At 39.7% G+C, this 19,738-nt stretch overlaps 1 protein-coding gene across 3 annotated transcripts in view; it reads right to left on the minus strand.

Moving 5' to 3' along the window:
- fstl4 (follistatin-like 4) overlaps positions 1 to 19,738 on the minus strand; it is a 157,418-nt gene that overhangs the window by 14,277 nt on the left and 123,403 nt on the right. For all 3 annotated transcript variants that reach the window (XR_003052833.1, XM_025065435.1, XM_025065434.1), the window contains 7 exons: positions 13,824 to 13,990; positions 11,077 to 11,197; positions 8,300 to 8,461; positions 5,510 to 5,644; positions 5,188 to 5,214; positions 3,987 to 4,105; positions 2,113 to 2,262 (listed from right to left, as the gene is read on the minus strand). Coding sequence is in view for 2 of the 3 variants with exons in the window: in XM_025065435.1 (XP_024921203.1) it covers positions 2,113 to 2,262; positions 3,987 to 4,105; positions 5,188 to 5,214; positions 5,510 to 5,644; positions 8,300 to 8,461; positions 11,077 to 11,197; positions 13,824 to 13,990 (881 nt within the window). In the remaining variant the exon portion in view is untranslated. The remainder of the gene's footprint in view (positions 1 to 2,112; positions 2,263 to 3,986; positions 4,106 to 5,187; positions 5,215 to 5,509; positions 5,645 to 8,299; positions 8,462 to 11,076; positions 11,198 to 13,823; positions 13,991 to 19,738) is intronic.

Consider the following 19,738-nt stretch of genomic DNA (forward strand, 5'->3'; position numbering starts at 1 on the left):
TAAAGTCTGAAAGGTCAATGAGGAGGTCACAGGAAGAGAATCCATGAGAACAGGAAGTGATGGTGGTGATTTAGTGAAGCTACTGCGAAATAAGCTAGTCTGGTGGAAAGAGGAGGGTGTTTGTTTTTATACAGGTTTGTCTCCCTTTAATGTCTTAACACGGTGTGGTGGTTTGTCTCCCTTTAATGTCTTAACACACAAAAGACAAAAGCAAACCCCTCGGATGAAGACATGTTTTTTGAGCGCTTTGATAATATACATGTTCTGTGTGAGCGTGCTTTTGTTTGTTCTTGAGTGTCATCCACTATTGTGAAGAGTGCCTATAGTCCTTTGTGCTCGGTTAAAAACGGAGAGGCTTGAGAAAATTGAGAGAAAAAAAGAACAAAGAAAAATAGGATGTTGCCTTAACCTCCTGAACCCCAGAGACCACGGAGGGTCTTCAGGAAAGATAGAGGGGAGTGAGTAAGAGGATGGAAGAGGAATCACGAAAAGAAAGCAATTTAGACTGTTGTAAAGGGGATGAAAGGAGAAGTTCTTCTCCAATACCTCAATACCTGACCTGAGGTCACATATCTGAGCTTTGGGTGTTTGGAAAACAACAATGGCTGTAATGAAAAAAAGAAAAAAAACTCATACATTTTATCCTAAATTATTTTCAAATGGGAAATAACTTTGTTTTGGTTTGTCAATTTTTGTATAAAGTCTAACAGGTTTGGATTGATGTTTCCGCCCTGCTGGTTAAACCATCAATCATCAACCTTCTCCTCTACTATCTCCTCCTTCTCCTTGACTTAGACCTATTTCCTCTCCTCCTGTATCACTGTATAAATGATGCTGACCCTGGGAAAGACCCTCAGGGGTTTGCTCTCTAAACAGCCATTACAGGTAAGATGAATGGCGAGGCTGCTGCACCCACCTGGACACCCTGCTATTTCAGACGCTTGAGGTGCGTTTGATTTATTTCACCTCACGTACAGTATGTATGATCAACTCGCCTGGTTGGCAAGTTTTCAGTATTTAGCGAGTTGACTTAATTGCAGCGCACTTTGTTCATTCACTTTGACATGCGGCAAGACACTGGCAGTAAAGAGGTGTATTGATCTGATGTACTTTATAAAACAACTGTACCAAGCAATTTACCAGCTCCTTGTTGGCCTCGACTGTGAATTTGTAAGAGTGAGCTGGTTTCCTTTTCATTGCTGTTGGAGACAAGTTGGATGCAACACTACAGGAAACAATATACTTGATTGATGAGTTACACTGTTGCGTGCGCACTCCCACCGAGAAAAACTGTGGACCAACAAATGTGTAAATGTAGCACAAAAAAATTGCACTGGTTGAATGGGTGTAAAGTTCCAAAAAAAATCCAATATACGGCAAATGTAGCTGCACTGTAAACCCAGTAGAGATAGTAGCTAAGAGTCGGCAAGGAAATAATACACAGTTCTCATAACGCACTGTATAGTCCCTACAGGAGTACACAGAAGTGATATGTCTAATAAACTAACACGGGGGCCCAACTTATGATTAAATTCTCCAAAATCTTTATATGCGGTGCAGCGCTCCTTCTTCAACTCTGCACACGTTGCTTCATCATGCTGAGAAATTCGAGTTCTGACAGGCCGGCGACGCCTGGTTATGGGAGCTAAGCTAAATTCGGGCAGTGGCTGTTTAATAAAATATTGAATGATAAATGGACCGCATTTATATTTCACTTTTATCCAAGGTGCTCTCCACCATGGCATTTACAGGCAGTCACGGAACACAAGGCCTGACGTTTGGGGAGGCAAATTGGGGTTCACTGTCTCCTGTGAGGTCACCGTGACAGGAGGGAGAGGAGAGGAATAGGGGACAAAACTCCAAATCTGCTTTAATGGGACAGCCTGCTCTGCTTCCCCAGGAAAAAAAAGTATAGGTACAAATATAACAAAAAAAAGAAAGAGATGTACAGTAACTGAATGTGCTCACGACCTACTTTGATTATTCAGCACAAAGTAAGGAACACCTTACTTTAATATGCAAGGGCTTCAAACAAAGGTTTTTTTTTTTCTTTTTTTCAAACTCACAGATGAAGAACTCCTGACTGTGTTGTGACAAGTGAACTCCACCTACCTGCACCACCTTCTGTGCCTGAATATCAACCACCAGCAGGCGACTCTGGAGCGGCTGAGTCACATAGATGTATTTGTCCCGGACGTTGACCGCTGACGACCACACGCAGTGCTGGGGTGACACCCCTTCACCTTTAGGGCACATCTCCTCCTGGGGGGAGGTAACACCAGGCAGAGAGGAGGAGGGGAGAAGGAGATGAAGGTGCAGGAAGAGGAGGGGCGGAGGCGACACAGGGAGGAAAAAGGTTGGCAGGGTTTACTGTTGTGTCACTGATGAGAAACTCAGTGTTACTTTTACTCCATCGTCACTTCACTGTGGAGAATTTACAGTTTATATATATATATATGTATATATATATATAAATGCAGTTAAAAAATACATTTTAATTTACATTTTATGAAGGGTATTAATAAAGGGATTAATAAAGTTCTATCTATCTGTCCATCTATCCGTACATCTATCGTCCATCCATCCATTATGTCTTTTATGTACATGATAGATATCATGTAATGTGTTAACGTTAAAATCAACATTTCAAAACTAAACTTTAAAACACTGAAAGGTAAAAAAAAATTAAAAAGCTACTTAACATGAAACTAAATTGTCCATTAATTTGTTTTTAACCCGTGGACATTCGTCAGCAGACGCCTAACTCATGATAACATTCCATATACTTTTACATTAGTAACTCCAGATCCCTCTGCCCCGGTGTAAATCCGCAGCCCTTAGTGAAGTACACACATCACCTCTACAGATGCAGCAGCCCTCCGTCTCTGCTGAGTCAACACTTTACTCACACCTGTACATATATCAGCTTCACCGTATATATGTACCGACTAAAGAACACATCCACACAGGCTGCGATTTTAGAGACTCCATCTTTTCTCCAGCTCCCCAAAGTGTTAAATCTGCTGTTTACAGCAGAAGCTGTCTCACACATGGCTCATCGAGTTTCTATTGATCTCTAATACAATTATAGGAGAAAACCAAAACAGACAGAGAGGGCGAAAAAGAAACTTTTTCCAACTAGAGCCCATTGCTCGTGGATAGTGATGCTCTCCAGTGGACTGCAAGCCTTAGTAAGATAGACTCTAAACAGTCCATTGGCCCAAAATGCTAATTAATGGAAACAAGTAATCACATTTTAATTAGTGAGGTGAGAAAAAGATGAGGTGATGTGTTAAAGGAAGCTAGAACGGCCTTAGTCTAAGAAGAACCCTTGCACTGAAACGCCGTTAAGTAAAGGAGGAAAAAAGATTCTTTAAACTTAACTCTATGTATAATTGCATTTCCTGTTATTATGGTAGAAGGTAGATTAGACATTGTTGGGTTCACTGACTATCAAACTAATCTACGACCGTTGTTATCTCATATTTTTATTTCACCACTACAGCAAAAAATATTGTTATTTTAAAAAATATATATAAATAAATTAATTGAAAATACTGTCACGCAAGCAATTAATTACACAGAAAGTAAAAATTTGAAGCAAAGTTGTTTATAATTAACCAGATGAAAGTCAATAGAGAAGGCATTTCTACAACTTGACCATCAGGTCACAATCCTGCTAATTAACAGACTGGGGTCTTGCCACCAAGAAAAAAAAAGAGAAAAAAACCTGTGTTATACAAACAGGAAGCTGCCACCAAGAAAAAAAAAGAGAAAAAAAGAAAGCTACCTCGTTCATTGGGAAATACCCAAATTACAAAATATAACTGTGTCTTTGGGGGTAGAACTTAATAAAAAAATTAAAAAATGTTTTGTCTGGCCTGGAGTTGGTTACAAAACCAAAACTGTTCAAATGACCAGTGCATGTTGGGAAAAAAGTAACTTTCGATTGTTAACCACTCAGTATGTATTTAAACCATACTTACATAAGTAGCGACAATCCTCTCCGTTTGCTTTATGTGTCTCCGTATCTCACATTCACTGGGCTGGAGAACAGTGATGCCCTCGTCGGAGAACACGTAGAACATGTTGCCCACGCTCAGTCCTGGACAGAAGACGTTGTGAATAAACAAGAAGAAGAAAAAAATCGAATGAAAACATAAGTGAATTCCAACTTCTCACTCATTTAAGATGGAAGTTTGAATTTCCCCCAGTGGAACAGATGCTGTAAACACTTGTGTTTGCATGTTATCGCGTTTGTGCAGCTGGACAGTCAGTGCCAGACAGTTTTTAACAATGCCTACAAAGAGCCTTGTCAGCAACACATCCGCAACGAGCTGCAGCAAGAGGCTTCAAAATCAAGACCTCGTGTCTCGACGAGGAGACGTCCTGTCTTCGCGGCGTGAACAGACGCTGCTGATGATGAGCTGACGGAGTAACACTGAGGCTCCATCATGTGTGAGATAGAGGAACATTGTATTGCACTTTTATAAATGTGTGTTGTACCCTCACCTGTATAGAAATATACTACAAACATCCACATGTGGAAAATGTATCAGATCAACAAGATCATTTTTGGCATCGAAACAAAAATAGTCTCATTTTTATGTGTTCAGCTCACAATCTACTCAGCGTGTGGGTCAGATGCATATTCCGGGGCACGGTTTAATGGACAACCAGCAGCTGATAAATGTGTTTGGTCAAACAGACACACAGTGAACAGATGCGTCTATAAAACAGACTGCATTACACAGTAAACCTCAGCACATGTTAACTAGCTGTAATAAAACCCCAGGAGTGGCTGTACAACGCTGTACTGTTTTTCATGTATAAAACAGTGTAAATGTATACCGTAGGTGACACTGTGCTGGGAAACACAGCTATATTCTCTTTTCACCGCTGGAAAACAACGGTTTTATTCCCAAAATACTGCAGTATATAAAACTCTGCCCAGTGTGTAAATGTCCACACCAGACATGGGTGAACTAAAAACACAGATAAAAAAAGAAAAATACACAAGAAAAAGAAGAAACTAGAGCGTAAAAGAGAGAAAACCGGTGTGTTTCCTCTGGACGACGCAGCACCCAAGGTGAGCTGCGTAGGCCCCGCAGAGCCACTACACATCCTGTGATATATATTTTTTATTTGTACAAATACAATAGCACTGTGAAGATAGTGATGTGTTACCTTCTTCCCTCCAGAGGATGTTGGCCACTGAGACGAAAAGACAGAGAGAAAAAATTCAAATGAAATATATCAGTAATAAAACTTTTTTTAACTTAATATATTAAAATATGGAATTAAGATTTTTTTTTAAAAAATATTAATTTTTTTTAATTTAAAATATGATAAACTAATTAAAAGATTAATTTTTTTAATTTAAAATATGATAAACTAACACAAAATATTTGAAGAACAACTAAACTTCTAAAACTTCTAAACAACCAAACTAAAACAGTGTTTCTATTGGAGGAAAACGGCTTAAAGCAATTGGCATCACAAGACGTACGTGTTTTCTTGGCCGAGTCTTCCACAAACAGCGAGGAAATGTCCTCATCAACTCCCACCTCGTTCTTGGCTATGCACGTGTAGGCGCCGGTGTCCTCGTACCGAACGCTACCGATGAGGAGCTCACTGCCATTAGCTACAAGACACGAACAGGAAGTGGAGGTGAAACGTCTCAACTGTTAACTGTTGCTTTGTAAAAACCAAAAGAACAAGTAGAATAGCAGGAAAAAAATGCATATTTACCTATACCAATAATATGTTTTATTTATATTAAATACATATAAATGTATATTTATATATATATTATATATGTATTTATATATATATATATAAAATATATGAAAGATATACAACCAAAGTATACAAATTGAATGTTTTAGTAAAAATTATAAAAATATATATGAATGTATGTATGTATGTGTATGTATACACATATATTTATATATGTATGTATGTATGTATGTATTCATAACTTAAATAGGTTATGGGTAAGGGTATGGCTCCACATAACTTCCTGTATAATTTTCATTTTTTTTATCCTAGGAAAAGAAGGTCATTACTTAATTCTTTAACAAAGTTGGGAAAATAAACAAGGCGTTAAAAAAGTCTTGTTGTGTAAAAGTTCTTTCAGTTCCACAATTTCAAATCCACACACTGCACGATGTGCGGCGGTGTTTGTTTCAGGACGGGCTGCGGTGTCAGATGGAAGTGACAGGTGATTTTAGGCTTGGTGAGACAGGAGTCACCATCAGAAGAAAACTCTGTTGTTTACTCTTGCATCAAGCTCTGATGTACAGCTGCACTCTGATCCTCCGTGAAGCAGCGCATACATACATCACAACAGGACTGGCTTTATGGCGTGGCAAGAGTGAAAAATGTGTCAGAGTGGAGCTTTTACGGGCCGCGTTTGAAAGCAACATGAAAGAAGGATTTGGATTTCATCTCTTTCTGTACGTCCCTTTGAGTACAGTAAGAGTGCACCACCTCTACAAAATCCACTTCTCACGCAATTTACAGTCAAAAAAACCTACCGCTGGTGGGGTGAAATATTTAGCACGCAGCAGCGAAGTGGACTGTGCTTAATATGATCTAATGGGATGAGAAGAAACAAGGCTTCACGCAAGTGAACACACAGATTCTGGTTCTGGTGAAACATCTCGAAGACCGAGATAAAATGATTCCCTTTCATCAGCAGAAAAGTTTCTGCAGTGCTTTGAAGTAAAACACAGCCTTGATGTAACTACAGTATCAGACAGCACTTTAATTGCTTTAATTTAATATTTTAAGCTCAGATCAGTTTTCATTTACTGCAGCCTAACTGACCAACATCGGATTAGCCGCCGCCGCCGTCTTGAACTGTTGCTATTCGCAGGGTGATAATGAAATAAACGGGGTCTTGGACTCTGAAGAGTCCACTGCAATAATAAATGTGAAGTTCACTTTATGTTTTAGAAGGATTAAAGGTCAGTGTTTAAGTTTTGGGTCCTAGGTCTGAGTTTTATTGCAGCACTCCGTAAAAGTCCTCGTGCGAATGACCTGCCCACCACCAGTATTTTGTAAGGGAGCAAACTGAAGTGGCAGCTAAATGTTAATGAAGTAAAACCGCTAGTGAAATGTCAAACCGCTAGTGCAGCGTTTGAAACATCTCTTTGGACGTATTGAGCAGGGATTAAATAGAAATAAACAAAGGAAGCAGTCGATTTAACATTTGATTAACAAAGTAAACAGCACGTTTATAATACGTGCTGCTAATAAGAAGCTGAAGGCGGTGCGTTTAAGTGCTTTTCTTAACTGTATCTGCTTTATGGGATTGCCAAGGCAACCAAAAAACAAATGAAAAAGTGAAATCATATAATAAACAGCAACACACGCAGACCTTGAGACTCGATTAACAGCAGACACGATCCAATTGGTGAATATATATACAAATAAAAAAACAATATTAGCATTTTTTGTTAGTTATATATATATTTAAAGGGAGATCCTAATGGTATCTTGGTTTCATGTGACATATTTGTATCTTTTTATACAATTTATGGAAGCACTCCAACACTGGGGTTTGTGGTGTCGGGTTTCAGCACCACGGACAGTTCCACCGGTGCTGTAAACTAAATATTGTTCGACCAAAGCCTGTTCTGGTGTACAGCCTGTGCTATGATTTTTTTTTTTTTTTACAATATCTAGACAGACATTACAATCTACGCTCCTTAATTAAGTTTCGCCCAAAGTAAAAACGCTCGTACTGTCTAATAGAATAAAATGATTTTACCGTCTATTGTCATTTTCCACATTAGTTCACAAATTTAAAACCTTAGCCAATGCAGTGTTTATGTGTTGGTGAACCTTACAGAACCTCCCTTGTTTGAATGTGTGAGGGCTATTACCACAGGTAATGATCCGCACACAGCCAATAAACTCTCCTTTAATGAGAAGCAGGCCATAAAAAAAAAAAGAAAGAAGTCGCCTTCCATTCTGCTCCTTTTTCTCTGACACTCAGAGTGGGTCCTTTAAGACACCCTTATATTGTGAGGAAGTAGCTGTCATCATCTGGCACGCAGTATCCCTGATTTAATTTCGTACTTTTAATCTTCCTTTAAATCACTCCTAAATTGTTGGATTATTTTTCCGGAGGAATAAAAACCCAGGACTAAGGAAGAAAACACGTTTAAGTCGGGCTTCATTCCACCGGTGTAGATCAGAGCTCAATAATCAATATCACTGCTGACAAGTTGCCTTAAAGTCTGCAGCAGTTTGTGTTGGCGAACAACAGCACAACTTCAAAACTCCTCACCTATGAGAGAGAGCTGTTTGCTGGATCTCGGCTGTAAGTCCATGCCATTCTTCAGCCACAGGAGTTTCGGATTTGGGATGCCGTCGGCATGGCAGTGAAGACTGGCAGACACACCGGGTTCTTGAGCCTGCGTCTCCGGATAGACCAGGATCACTGGAGGAACTGGACACACAAACAGAAACAGAGAGAGAAAACAAAAATGAAGTGAAGTTATAATTATACACGGTTTCATGCTTGACTGTAATCCCCCGGAGGACTTGAGCACAAAAGCCCACACATGGAACGTGGACGGGAGAATATCTCCCACTCTGCATGTAATATATTCAAACTTAACAAGAATCCAAGGGATCTCCGGCGTCTTTCTTACAGTTTGAATCCCGTACGTGAGAGACGGCGAAAGAGTCCAGCCCCCTCACACCTACACCGGGGAGGAACTAAAAAATGTGAAAAATGAGGTAACATTTTACACAACCTGGTAAACTAGTGGAGGCTAACCTGGAGACTACAGTAAACTTCAAATGAACTTTCCCTCAACGCAAACCAACGCAAATTAACCTGAATTTATTTTTTCCAAGTCTTGTTTGTTTTTTGTTTTAATTCAGAAACTAAAGTAGTCACAGTCACAGCCTTCCTGAAACTAAAGCCACAACACCTCTCAGCACAGAAAGAAACCAGGGTGTTACTGCTCTCAGAGCCTAAGAGGAGGCATGCTAGTATTTTTTACCACCCTTAAGTTTTATGTGACACTTGGCTCCCCTTCATTTCACCTTATCTCACCCTGTGCTGTTTTGCCTCCAATCCCCAGCACAAACATCCGGTAACTGCGCCCTCCTGATAACTCACCCCTCAGGACCCCGTGGGTCTCAATGACTTCGCTCTGGTTTGTTTTTGCGCTGAAAATGCAGCGACATTCGTTTTCAATTACAACCAGGAAACAAAACAAACACAGCCGTTGTGCCTCCTAATTAAACATAACCGTGTTAATCACTTCTTCCCCTTTACGTAAGTAATCAAACTGTGACAAATAAGACAAAAAAATTAATAGATAGGACAGAGACGCCGGTGTTTTAAAGGCAGATTTTTTGCAGTCAGCAGAAACGAAGAAAAAAAAAAAAAAAAGGAAAGGTTGAAGAGACAGGGGTTTTAATCAAATGTGAAAGGCAGGGCTGAAAAAGGAAAGGTTGAAGAGACGAGTTTTAATCAAATGTGAAAGGCAGGGCTGCAAATAAAGTGCAGCCTTGCCAAAAGCAATGTGAGTGCAGTGTCTCAGCTCAAGTTGCTTTAATTTAACTTTGTCATGTTGCTGAAGATATATTGATTTTCTTTATGATTTTAAATATTCCAGGGAATTAGTCTCAAACAGAAAACTGTGGGGCGACCAAAACTATCAACACAGCTGCACCTGAAAAAAAATTGCCCTGAAAACAAAGTGACCTTGAACCAGGTGATAATTCTGGTGAGCCCCGGTTTCTGTCAGAGGAGACGACGACGGTCGGTTGTCCTTGCGGATGTTTCCTTCATCTCTGTAAGGACCTGTGGTGCTCAGCCAGAGTGACCATTGAGTTCAAGGAAAAATCCACTCTCACTCAAAGTCACCAGGGCTCTGCCTCACCGGTTGCTTAGTTTGGTGAAAGGATTTTCTCGCTACAGTTTAACAGTCACATCTGTGCAGTAATACCTTAAAAACAATAATTTTTGAAGCTTCTACAACAAACTCAGTTTGGTTCAGGGGACACATTCAGCCTGATTAGATGTCAGGTGACACCAGACCAGTACAATCAGAACATAATTACATATAAAAGTCCATGTTTTCTCCCTTGTTTACATTTAAATAACCTTAAAGAAAATCTTCAAATTTAATGAAGTAGAATTTGACAAATCATTTCACATTTCACTTTCAAAATTCATAACGCGCGCCGGTTTCGGCCCGCAGGCCGTATGTTTGACACCACTGCTCTACAACAACGCTGTGTACTTTGTAAGATATTTCTGAACATATAGACTTTTTCCAGCCGTACTTCAAACTCTTATAAACGCCAATATTTTGGTCTTGAGATGATGAACCACTCGCAAAAAAAAAAAGATACAAAAAATAAATGGAACCATCGTTCGGCTCGAAACCTTGATACATTGCGAACATTGATAGGAGAATTGTGAAGCAACAGGAGCCTTTTAGTTTCCAAACTTCATGTGAAATTGAGAAACATGGCGGCGCATACTGTGTCCCCACATCTGCTGCTTACTTATTGAATTCAAAATGCCCCCACACGTAAGCTGTTAGTACTCGAGTCATGGCTCCAGTGGCTAAAGTGATGCGCTTTGGTTACACCTGCTGTGGTTTATCAGCCAGTAGGTTATGGAATCGTTATGACAGGGATGTTTTGTCAAGTTATATTTAATTACATATAAATATATGAAATATATGGAATATGAATAAATCATAAACAAAGGTTAAAAACATGGACTTATTGTTATTTATAGGTAATTATGTTGTGATTGTACTGGTCTGGCTGAACCTAAGTTTTATTAAAAAAAAAAAGAAAAAACAACAATTTTAAAACCATTTAAGAGACAATCAATCAATGTATTGTAAATACTTCAACAATTTTAAAAACAATCAATCAATGTATTGTAAATACTTTTTTCTGAATATTAAATATTTTTCTAATCACGTCACAGAAGTACTGTAAACACTGTAAACATGTGACCCAGATAATACACTACTATTATGTTCACACCTCATACACAACTTTAGGTAGGAAACAGCCATTACTGACCATTCACCTGCAGCACATGTGTCTGATAGACGTCTTCATAGCCGTAGGCATGGCAACTGTAGTTTCCCATATGGATGGTTGTCACCTTGGTAATGTACAAGGAGCCGTCATCCCCAAAGTCCTGCAAGGCAAGGAGGGGGGGAGAAAAAGTGGAATTAAATAAGGTAAAGAACGTGGAAATGGCAGCTGTGAAGGACCACAATAGAGAAGTAAGACGAGGGAGGGTGGGAGCAAAAAAAGGTGGAGATTGGAAAATGAACAGGTAGGTGCTAAATGATGGCGCCGAAGGATGGAGCCACAGGGAAGGATGGAGGAATGGAAGAAGCCTGACAGAATACATGAGGGCGTGTGGATGGAAGAGGGTGAGGAGGGAGGAGGCACGCGACAGCAGGGAGTGATGGGAAGGGACAAGGAGTGGGGGGGGAGAGTGATTTGAAAAGGAAGTGAGACCATGAATCAGTGGTCTCCCTGTTGAGCTGCAGCAGGCATTTGGGAATTCGATCCAGCTCTCTCTCCTCATCACGCTGCCTCAGCCTGATAAATGGCAAGGGTTAAAAATATAAAGCCCATTAGGTTGATGAATGGAGCAGGTTGTTGTTGGTGCCGAATGCAACAGTCACAAGAGGGTTCCCGTCGCGGCTTACGGTGGATTAAGGCATTAAATAGTTTGCTGTCCTATCAAGTGGCAGAGCAGATATCCTGATGTGGCCGCAGCGCGACAGGGAAGGTTTGAAACCACGAAAAAGGTTTCTTAAGGACTGTAGGAATGGATGTGACCTGACACAGGGCGGTTGTGACTTGACAAATGTGGAATGATTTTTGGGTGAGATAAACGAGGGAAGTGTTTCAAGCTCGGAATTCACTGGAACACTGATGGTTATTGAAACCTAGGGGGCGGAAACCAAACCTGTCAGATTTGATATATATATAAAAAATAGAAAAATGAGGAAAACTGAAAACTGAATCTGCAAGATTTTCATTTTTTTATTTTTTTTTATTTAAGAAACCATCCTGCCGACAACTGTGCCAGGCTCTGTGGGGTAGCCAAGCTGCTGCTTCGTTTTTGGCCAGGGCAGTAGTGGGCTTGTTTCCAGGGCATCTGCACAGGTGACAGGTTCTAGGGACAGGGACACTCACAGCAGTTTGTCGCCCTAGTCGAGCTTATGGTTTGGCAACCCATATCACCCACCCAGGGGGGCAGATGGGATTTATGGACTGGGGGAACTGACCTATCAGCAACCTGAAAAATGTACCACTATATAATATCCATAATAATTTTAACAGCTACACACATATATATTGCTATAGTTTCATATATATTTATGTATTTTATATTTTTATAAGAGTACTTATTCAGGTACTCGCGCCAGTATATGTACGGTACGTGCTTAAGTTTAACCGTGGAAATTCTGACATCCGTGTACAATTTGAACGCATCATTAGCATTAGCACACAAACATGTTATATATATGGTTTTATCTCATGGAGGACATGTGGGCATGGGGTTCATGACCCCCGCCCTTCCCCACTGTCGTGCCCTCTGCACCCGTACAACCACCCTACTGTAACTTCCTATTTTTCTATTTATGGCGTGGCTTTACGACATTAGCGCACAACGATTTTTTCCACAGCCATTTTTTATATTATTTTAAAATGTATTTTTATTTTATTCATAGTGTATTTATTCTTTAGTAGAACACTACAAGGATACATGTGGCTAAATATTTCAAAACGCTGAATATTTTAGGAAATGTGCCATAAGTCTTTTCCCCTCACATACACAGAAATCGTTGTAATGTTATTTCCCGAGAGGAAGACAGTCGACAAGACAAAAAAAAAACCCTCATAGCTTGAGTACTTTTTCTTTTTGAGCCAAATCAATGAAATGAAAATTTAAAAAACAGGAGGGGTTCCACTCTGGTGCTCACGGTGTTCTGTGGAAATCCATTATGTTCGGTCAAGAGCCTGAAGGACCTCTGCTGCCATTACCTCTGCCCCGATCTCCACCTTAACTCTTGACATTGTTTATCGGCTCATCATGGCAGCGGACCAACAAGGCAGCTCATTAACAGGCAATTAGTGAATTGTGATCCAGTGTTGTGTAAAGCAAGGGCAAGGCGCTGCTGTCACCTGTGCAGGAGCCACAGTGCAGCATGGCCACACAGTTCATTAGGCACTTGGCAAACCTAGATTTTGCCATTTGATGAAGAAGGCTGTGGGGGAGATTTGTCTTTAATTTACTTCCTTTAATAATCTTTTTTTTTTTTTTACTCCTCAGAAGTCCTGTCGTCTTTTGCCTTATTAAATACCAGGGTGTTATTAAAGAACAAAAAGATTTTTTTTTCTTTTTAATCAGTTATCTTCTATTCTTGAACCTCTTTGAAAAAGAATGCCAACCTAGCAGTATTTTAAAAGTAGAACTAATCTTAGTCAAAAAAGTAAAAATAAAATACTAATGAGCTCTAAAATCACTTTTTTTTACGACATGATATCGAGTTGGTTGGAAAATTTGTTAAGCATGGAGCAGTGGCACGAGTTCTAATCATCACTGAGAATGACTTGTTTCTTTTAAAAAGGAGATGATTGATATGTAAATAAAAAAAAAATCCATTCATTTGTTTTAACAGTGTTTCAACAGTGATATAACTTACAGATGATGGCTACGCTGCAGGTCAACGTCATGCAACCTCCCCCGTTAAAATCTCAGAAGCAATCAGTAGGTTTAAAAAAAAAAAAAATCTACTCACGTTGATATCTTCAAGGTCCAAGAAGTTTAATATGATGCCATTCCTTTTCCAGATGATGGGGGGACGCAGCGTTCCCTGAATGGCACAGGTAAGAACAGCACTCAGACCCACCGTTACGGTGGAGGTGCTGATCCTTTGGTCCTCCGCCAGGGTCAGCTGGACAACCTCTGTTCAAATGAGAAAATTAAGGAAGTTGATTGGTATTTGAGGCAGCCAATGAAATGACAGCCAAAACAGTATTAATGAAAAAAAAGAACATGACACGAGGTGGAGGAACACGTCCCAAATCAGTGATCGTGCTTATGTAGAGGAAACAACCATTTTATTATTAGCGGACCGGGGAAAATAAACAGGGATGCAGGAGTGAACGATGTTCCCCGTGAAGAAGCCTGGATGTCAGAGGACACATAGAGTCACCACCCAAATATCATCCTTCTCATTAAAGTGATGTGTCGTGCATTGAAATGGCCATTCACCTTCACGGCAAATTGAGGATCATCTTACACGGATTCTTTCAAGCGCCGTAAATTCCACTTCTTGCTACGTTGTCATTGAAGGCATCGCATGTACAGAACAAGTTTTTTCAGATCAAACATATTTACTCAACATTGTAATAATTTCACTTTGAGAGAGAGAGAGAGAGAGAGAGGCTGCTCCAGCATGTTCTGTGGGATTGTTCTACTAAATCTACCTCATGACCTTTACAACTTTACAACATTACAACGGCGTCTAAATCTTTTATCTCCGTCTCATGTCTCTTTTCGGTTTCTCCCTTCGCACCTCCAGTGCTGTGTTCCTCTTAAATTATTTAAAGGTGGCTATAAAAACTGGTCATGATAAGTACGACTGTAGCAAAGAGATATTATGCGCTTTTAAAAACTCAGGCACGTTAGCGCCGCAGATATATGTCGCCTCGTGACCCCCGGGTCAACATCGTAACAGGTACAGGATACACAGGGTTCAGTATGAAATAAAGCACCGACACCTGAGAGGAATCCGACTGGGCGCTTTAACAAGTGGAACACCGTGTAAATAACTGGTCACACGAGTAACGGCCGTAACATCCTGACCTTTTATGATTGACAGAGGTTACGCCAAAAACGACCTGGTGAGAGCTGGAAAAGAGCAGAGAGGAACTGATATATGTCTTCATATAGATATATATATATGTCACATGTATTTTCTCACTGAAATATTTATAAATGTATCACTATCGACATTTTCTTCGAATCAAATCTTATTTTATTTTTTTATTCTTAGTTACAGTTAGAGCCCATCCCAGCAGTCATCGGGCAATGCGGGGCACACTTTTGCGGGGCAAAAAAATCCAAACAGGGAGAAAACACAAACTTCACAGAGGGAGGCCAGCAGTTAGCACTGGGTAATTTAATAATTGATAAATTGAACTTTATTGATCTCATATTCTGGTATTTCTTGCGTTAACAGCAGATCCGATGGACCAGGCTATGTATGTGATTCCTCTGGGAATCAAACCCAAAGCTCTCTGCTTCAGAGGAAGGCCTGCTAACCGCTAGACCATTTTGCACCGAGGTCAGCATCCAAAAAACTCCTGCGTAGTTTCTTCATCATTGGTTTGATAGCCAACACAGTTAAGCTTGAATCTTGGGTAAAACACGCCATGTGATGCAGCATAAAATGGGGCTAATTGTTGCAGCATTTAATCATCTCGTTGTAAACAAGTGAGCTGCTTTAATTAATTGCTGTGCGTGTCACAACAACTGAAAATGTCTATTTACGGGCGCAGCACTAACCATTGTCTTGGGAACTTGGGGCTGTAGTCTGTCTTTAACGTGGAGACGCAAATATCCATTTGCAGCAGCCGTCTCTTTTAGAGGCGATGACTACGGACCCTTCTAGTCAAAATCAAACAATGAAACTGGTTTTATTGTCTTCAGAACTGAGCCGAAATGGACGTCGTGCTAAGGTGTTATAAATTGACAAAATTGACATTATTTTATTCCAGAACCAAAAGAGACAAAAACAGAAAAGGTAAATAAATAAATAAAAATTAAAAATAAATGTTAAATATGTCTCAATACTGACAGATATTCAGAAAATATGACTTGATATTTAAAAAAAGGAATTGTTGTAAATTAAAATGTATATATGACATTTACAGATGAATTACAAATCACTCTCCAGGCGACAGGTGTACTCACGGAGACAGCTTGATATGACTGTGCCGTATATATATATTTTTTCCCAGTACCTTGGGTTCAGCGCTACGGCGGATCCAACGGAATTATAATTCAGCGGAGCAGTCATTTCAACGGCAGGTCAGATGCTGACAACCACATGGTCAGATGAGCAGCCGTGTGTGTTAATCTGACAATGACTGACGACTGATGTGACACCGTCACTCTAAGAGCCTGTCACCAAATGAAGGGTTTCGCTTTATCCTGAGCAGACGAAGAAATTCAGTTGACTTTTACTTTAGGTTGTAAGCCAATATCCAAACATAAAAAAACATAAAATGAAGATCATTTGCATTTAATATGAAATGTAATGTTAGGGCTTTTATATTATATATTATTATAATATGGTAACACTGCTGAGGTGTCCATTCAGTACTTTATAATATGGTAACACTGCTGAGGTGTAACAATGGAAAAGTTTAAGAGAGAGTTCAAGAAAGAAAACCAACAGAAGAGGTAGCAATATTAGAAGAAAGTAGTTAAGGCAGAAAGGGAGGATTTAAATGGCAGAAAAAAATTTGGTGCATGAAAAAAAAAAAAGAAAGAAAGGGAAAAAAGACACACACACAGAGCACACTGTGTAGAATATAAAAGAGGATGAACAAATGGAAGAAAGACCCTTGGGTGCTTGAAAAAAAGTGAAAATGTGAGAGCATGTGAGACAGGTGGAGAGAGAAAAAGAAAAGGATTCGGAGCACGTAGATGATCTCCCAGGGAATAAGTAAATGTGCTGAGCTCAAGACTGCGACTCCGAGAGTTGTCCCTTTCCACTTTTATGAGACCAAGCCCTCCTGAGCAGGAGTAAGACATCAAACCACAAAGCACAGGAGCAGAACACTGCAACTTTTTCCGACGTGCCTTTCCACCGCAGGAACTATTCTCAGTAACTAGGGGCTTTACTGGGAACTATGTGTGTTTTTACCGCAGGGAGCGGGAGCTAAGATGATATACTGGGGAGGTTCTTTTTGGGCTAAAAAGGTCTCTGCTGGAGGCGGTAGAAGTGGGTGAAATCGTGGCATCCTTCAGGGCAGAGCATACAGGGCTGAAATGTTTGGTTCAGCTATCGCGTTTTTACTACGGGCATATTTACAGTGTAGATGTTAATGAGCAGGCGCACGAACATGGTTAATGAGTTGAGGCTGTGTTTTTTTTTTCAAAAAGTAAAACCACACTCTACATACTACAGTACATGAAATAGTACTGTTAAATGGATTTCGTTTTTGCAAATAAATGTCCCCGTAACTCATTATACTGTACAAACAAAAGCACTGGTTCCTGTTCCATCAATATAATAATGAACACATAATGGCCCTCAATTTTGGTTAATTATTTAAACGAACTTTCAATCACCAATGTGCTCAGGGTCAATGCCAGTGAAGCCGGTGTCAGTGATGATGACGGTGTCAGTGACGGATATAATTACTTGGATTGTTTTGCTTTTCTCTGCAGCCCAGAATAATGAAAAAAAAAATCCAAATTGCAACAACGACGTCTATATTTGATTTCTGTCTTGAATGCTATTATTTAAAATATGGAAAAAAAAAATAACTCAGTCATTAACATATGGAAAAGTGACATGCAATCAAATCGGGATTTGATCATTAACTTCCTCACATGCTCTTCAGTATAAACTTCACACAGCGAGTGCCGTATTTTCTAGACTATCGCTCCGAAGTATAAGTCGCACCAGTGCCCTCTAGCCGCTGTTAGTGTAAAAATTTTTAGTAATACATGGGTAGGATATACTGGTACACAAGTCTAGAGTGCCCTCTAGCGGCTGTGAGTCTGAAAATAACAAACGTGAAATTATATATTTAAAAAATACCCAGTAAGTCATGAACCAGCCAAAGAATGAAACAACTGCGTCCAGAACTTATAGTCCAGAAAATATGGTAATGACTTATGTCTGATGTCCACAGGTATCAGAGTAGTTTTGAGGTTTTTCTTTTCTTTTCCTAGTACACACAAATTACAATCTCTGTTGGGCCTCAGCTGCTACAGTAAATGAGAGTTTACACTGTAATGAAGAGACTGGACGTTAAGTGCAAAGCAGCTGCAATAATAAGTAGGTTTAATTTGCCAGCCTTCACACTCCTACGTCTTCTTGGAAAGCTGCCAAACTGACAGGCAACAGTGTCGGCGTATGATTCTCAACAGTACCAGAGCGGTACCGTTACTCGAGTCAAAGTGAAACACGTCAACGTAAGGAAATTAAAATAAATACCAATTTATATCTGTAAATAATAATGATGTTGAATCTGTTACCTAATTTCCTGTATGATTTATGGTGTTACACATGTTGTATTTTTACTAATTATTCTGACATTTTAAAGTGTATAATTATATCCTACAAAGGTGTGAAGTTGCCGGAGATTTTGCAATTAAATGCTGAATTTTTAATACAATGTTAAAGCAGGTGTAACTTTGGTTAAAAAACAATAATTAGCATCTGGAGTCAGGGTTAGAAGTCTGAAGCAAACAATAAAAAATAAATAGTAGGCGTTGTTTGTTCTGATGGCTGCCTGTACGGTTAAGGCTTTGTTTCATAAGTTTCCAGAGACAATGGAAACATTTCTGTGTTTCTGTGATGACCTTTTACTTCCTGTCATTTCTGTACAGTGTTCAGGGTTGTTTTTTCATAGCTGTTAAGTTGCGGTTGAAGCATTAGCATCGAGGATTTCCATTAACAGAGCTGTTGCTCATTGACTTTCAAGGATAAATGCCAAGAGCCTCGAGAAACATGATTGTTTTCCTGCTCTGAACTGAATAGCCAGTTTAATTATACTTTTAATGCGTTGCTAACAAATCCAGAGAATAGGAGAAAAAAGGGGAAAAATCACTAAATTACACGATTTACCATGTCAAAAACTGGTACATACTGGTTTCTAAACAAACCTCATCCCAAAATACTATTATCAACGTTAAAAACCCAGACTTATACAGAACACAACTCAGTCTCAGTACCTATACAGTACATGAGTGTGTATGATGTTGTACTCTGTAACACATCATGACACAAGCAGGTTTGCACCACACTGTGGGAGTTGGGATTCCCACTGCGATCCCACAGTGTGTACTAATACTCTTTGCATGCCACGGTAGTGTATTTTCAGTAAGACCGATTTTCTGTGCAGGTGAGATACTGCTTTGGATAAATATATTATCTGGGGTTCAGACATGCTCAGACATAACGTGCTAAATTATTGGCATTATATTAGATATTAATCATTCTGAAGAGCATATATATATGTACAGAAACATACGTACATACATAAATACATACATACATACATACATTTAACATGCTGCTCATAAACTCTTTGTTTACTCTCACTCTGTGTCTTTCACACACAGACAGGCTAATTCCTCATGTTTTCCCTTCTTTTATAATACACACTAGTTCACTTAGTCTTTTTGTCACACCCTCTCTCTGTCTCTCTGTCTCCCACACATGCACACAGAAACTCAAACTCCTGCCGGAGTGGTGATTATTCATGAGAGCGCGATAGCGATGAGTAATCAGCGGCCAGCTCATTAATCACACTGGATGCAGACCCTTAATCTCCTCCACAGGTAGAGCGGAATCCTCAGCTGCCGCGACTCATTTCTTCTCTTCGTTAGCCTTCCTCTCTTTCTCTCATAGCAGCTCTTCCTCGTATCCACCCACGACTCACCCCTCGCTCTCTCTCCCTCTCTTTC

This window comes from Cynoglossus semilaevis, chromosome 19 (genome assembly GCF_000523025.1).
Source record: "Cynoglossus semilaevis isolate Cse_v1.0 chromosome 19, Cse_v1.0, whole genome shotgun sequence".
NCBI classification, from domain to species: Eukaryota; Metazoa; Chordata; class Actinopteri; order Pleuronectiformes; family Cynoglossidae; genus Cynoglossus; species Cynoglossus semilaevis.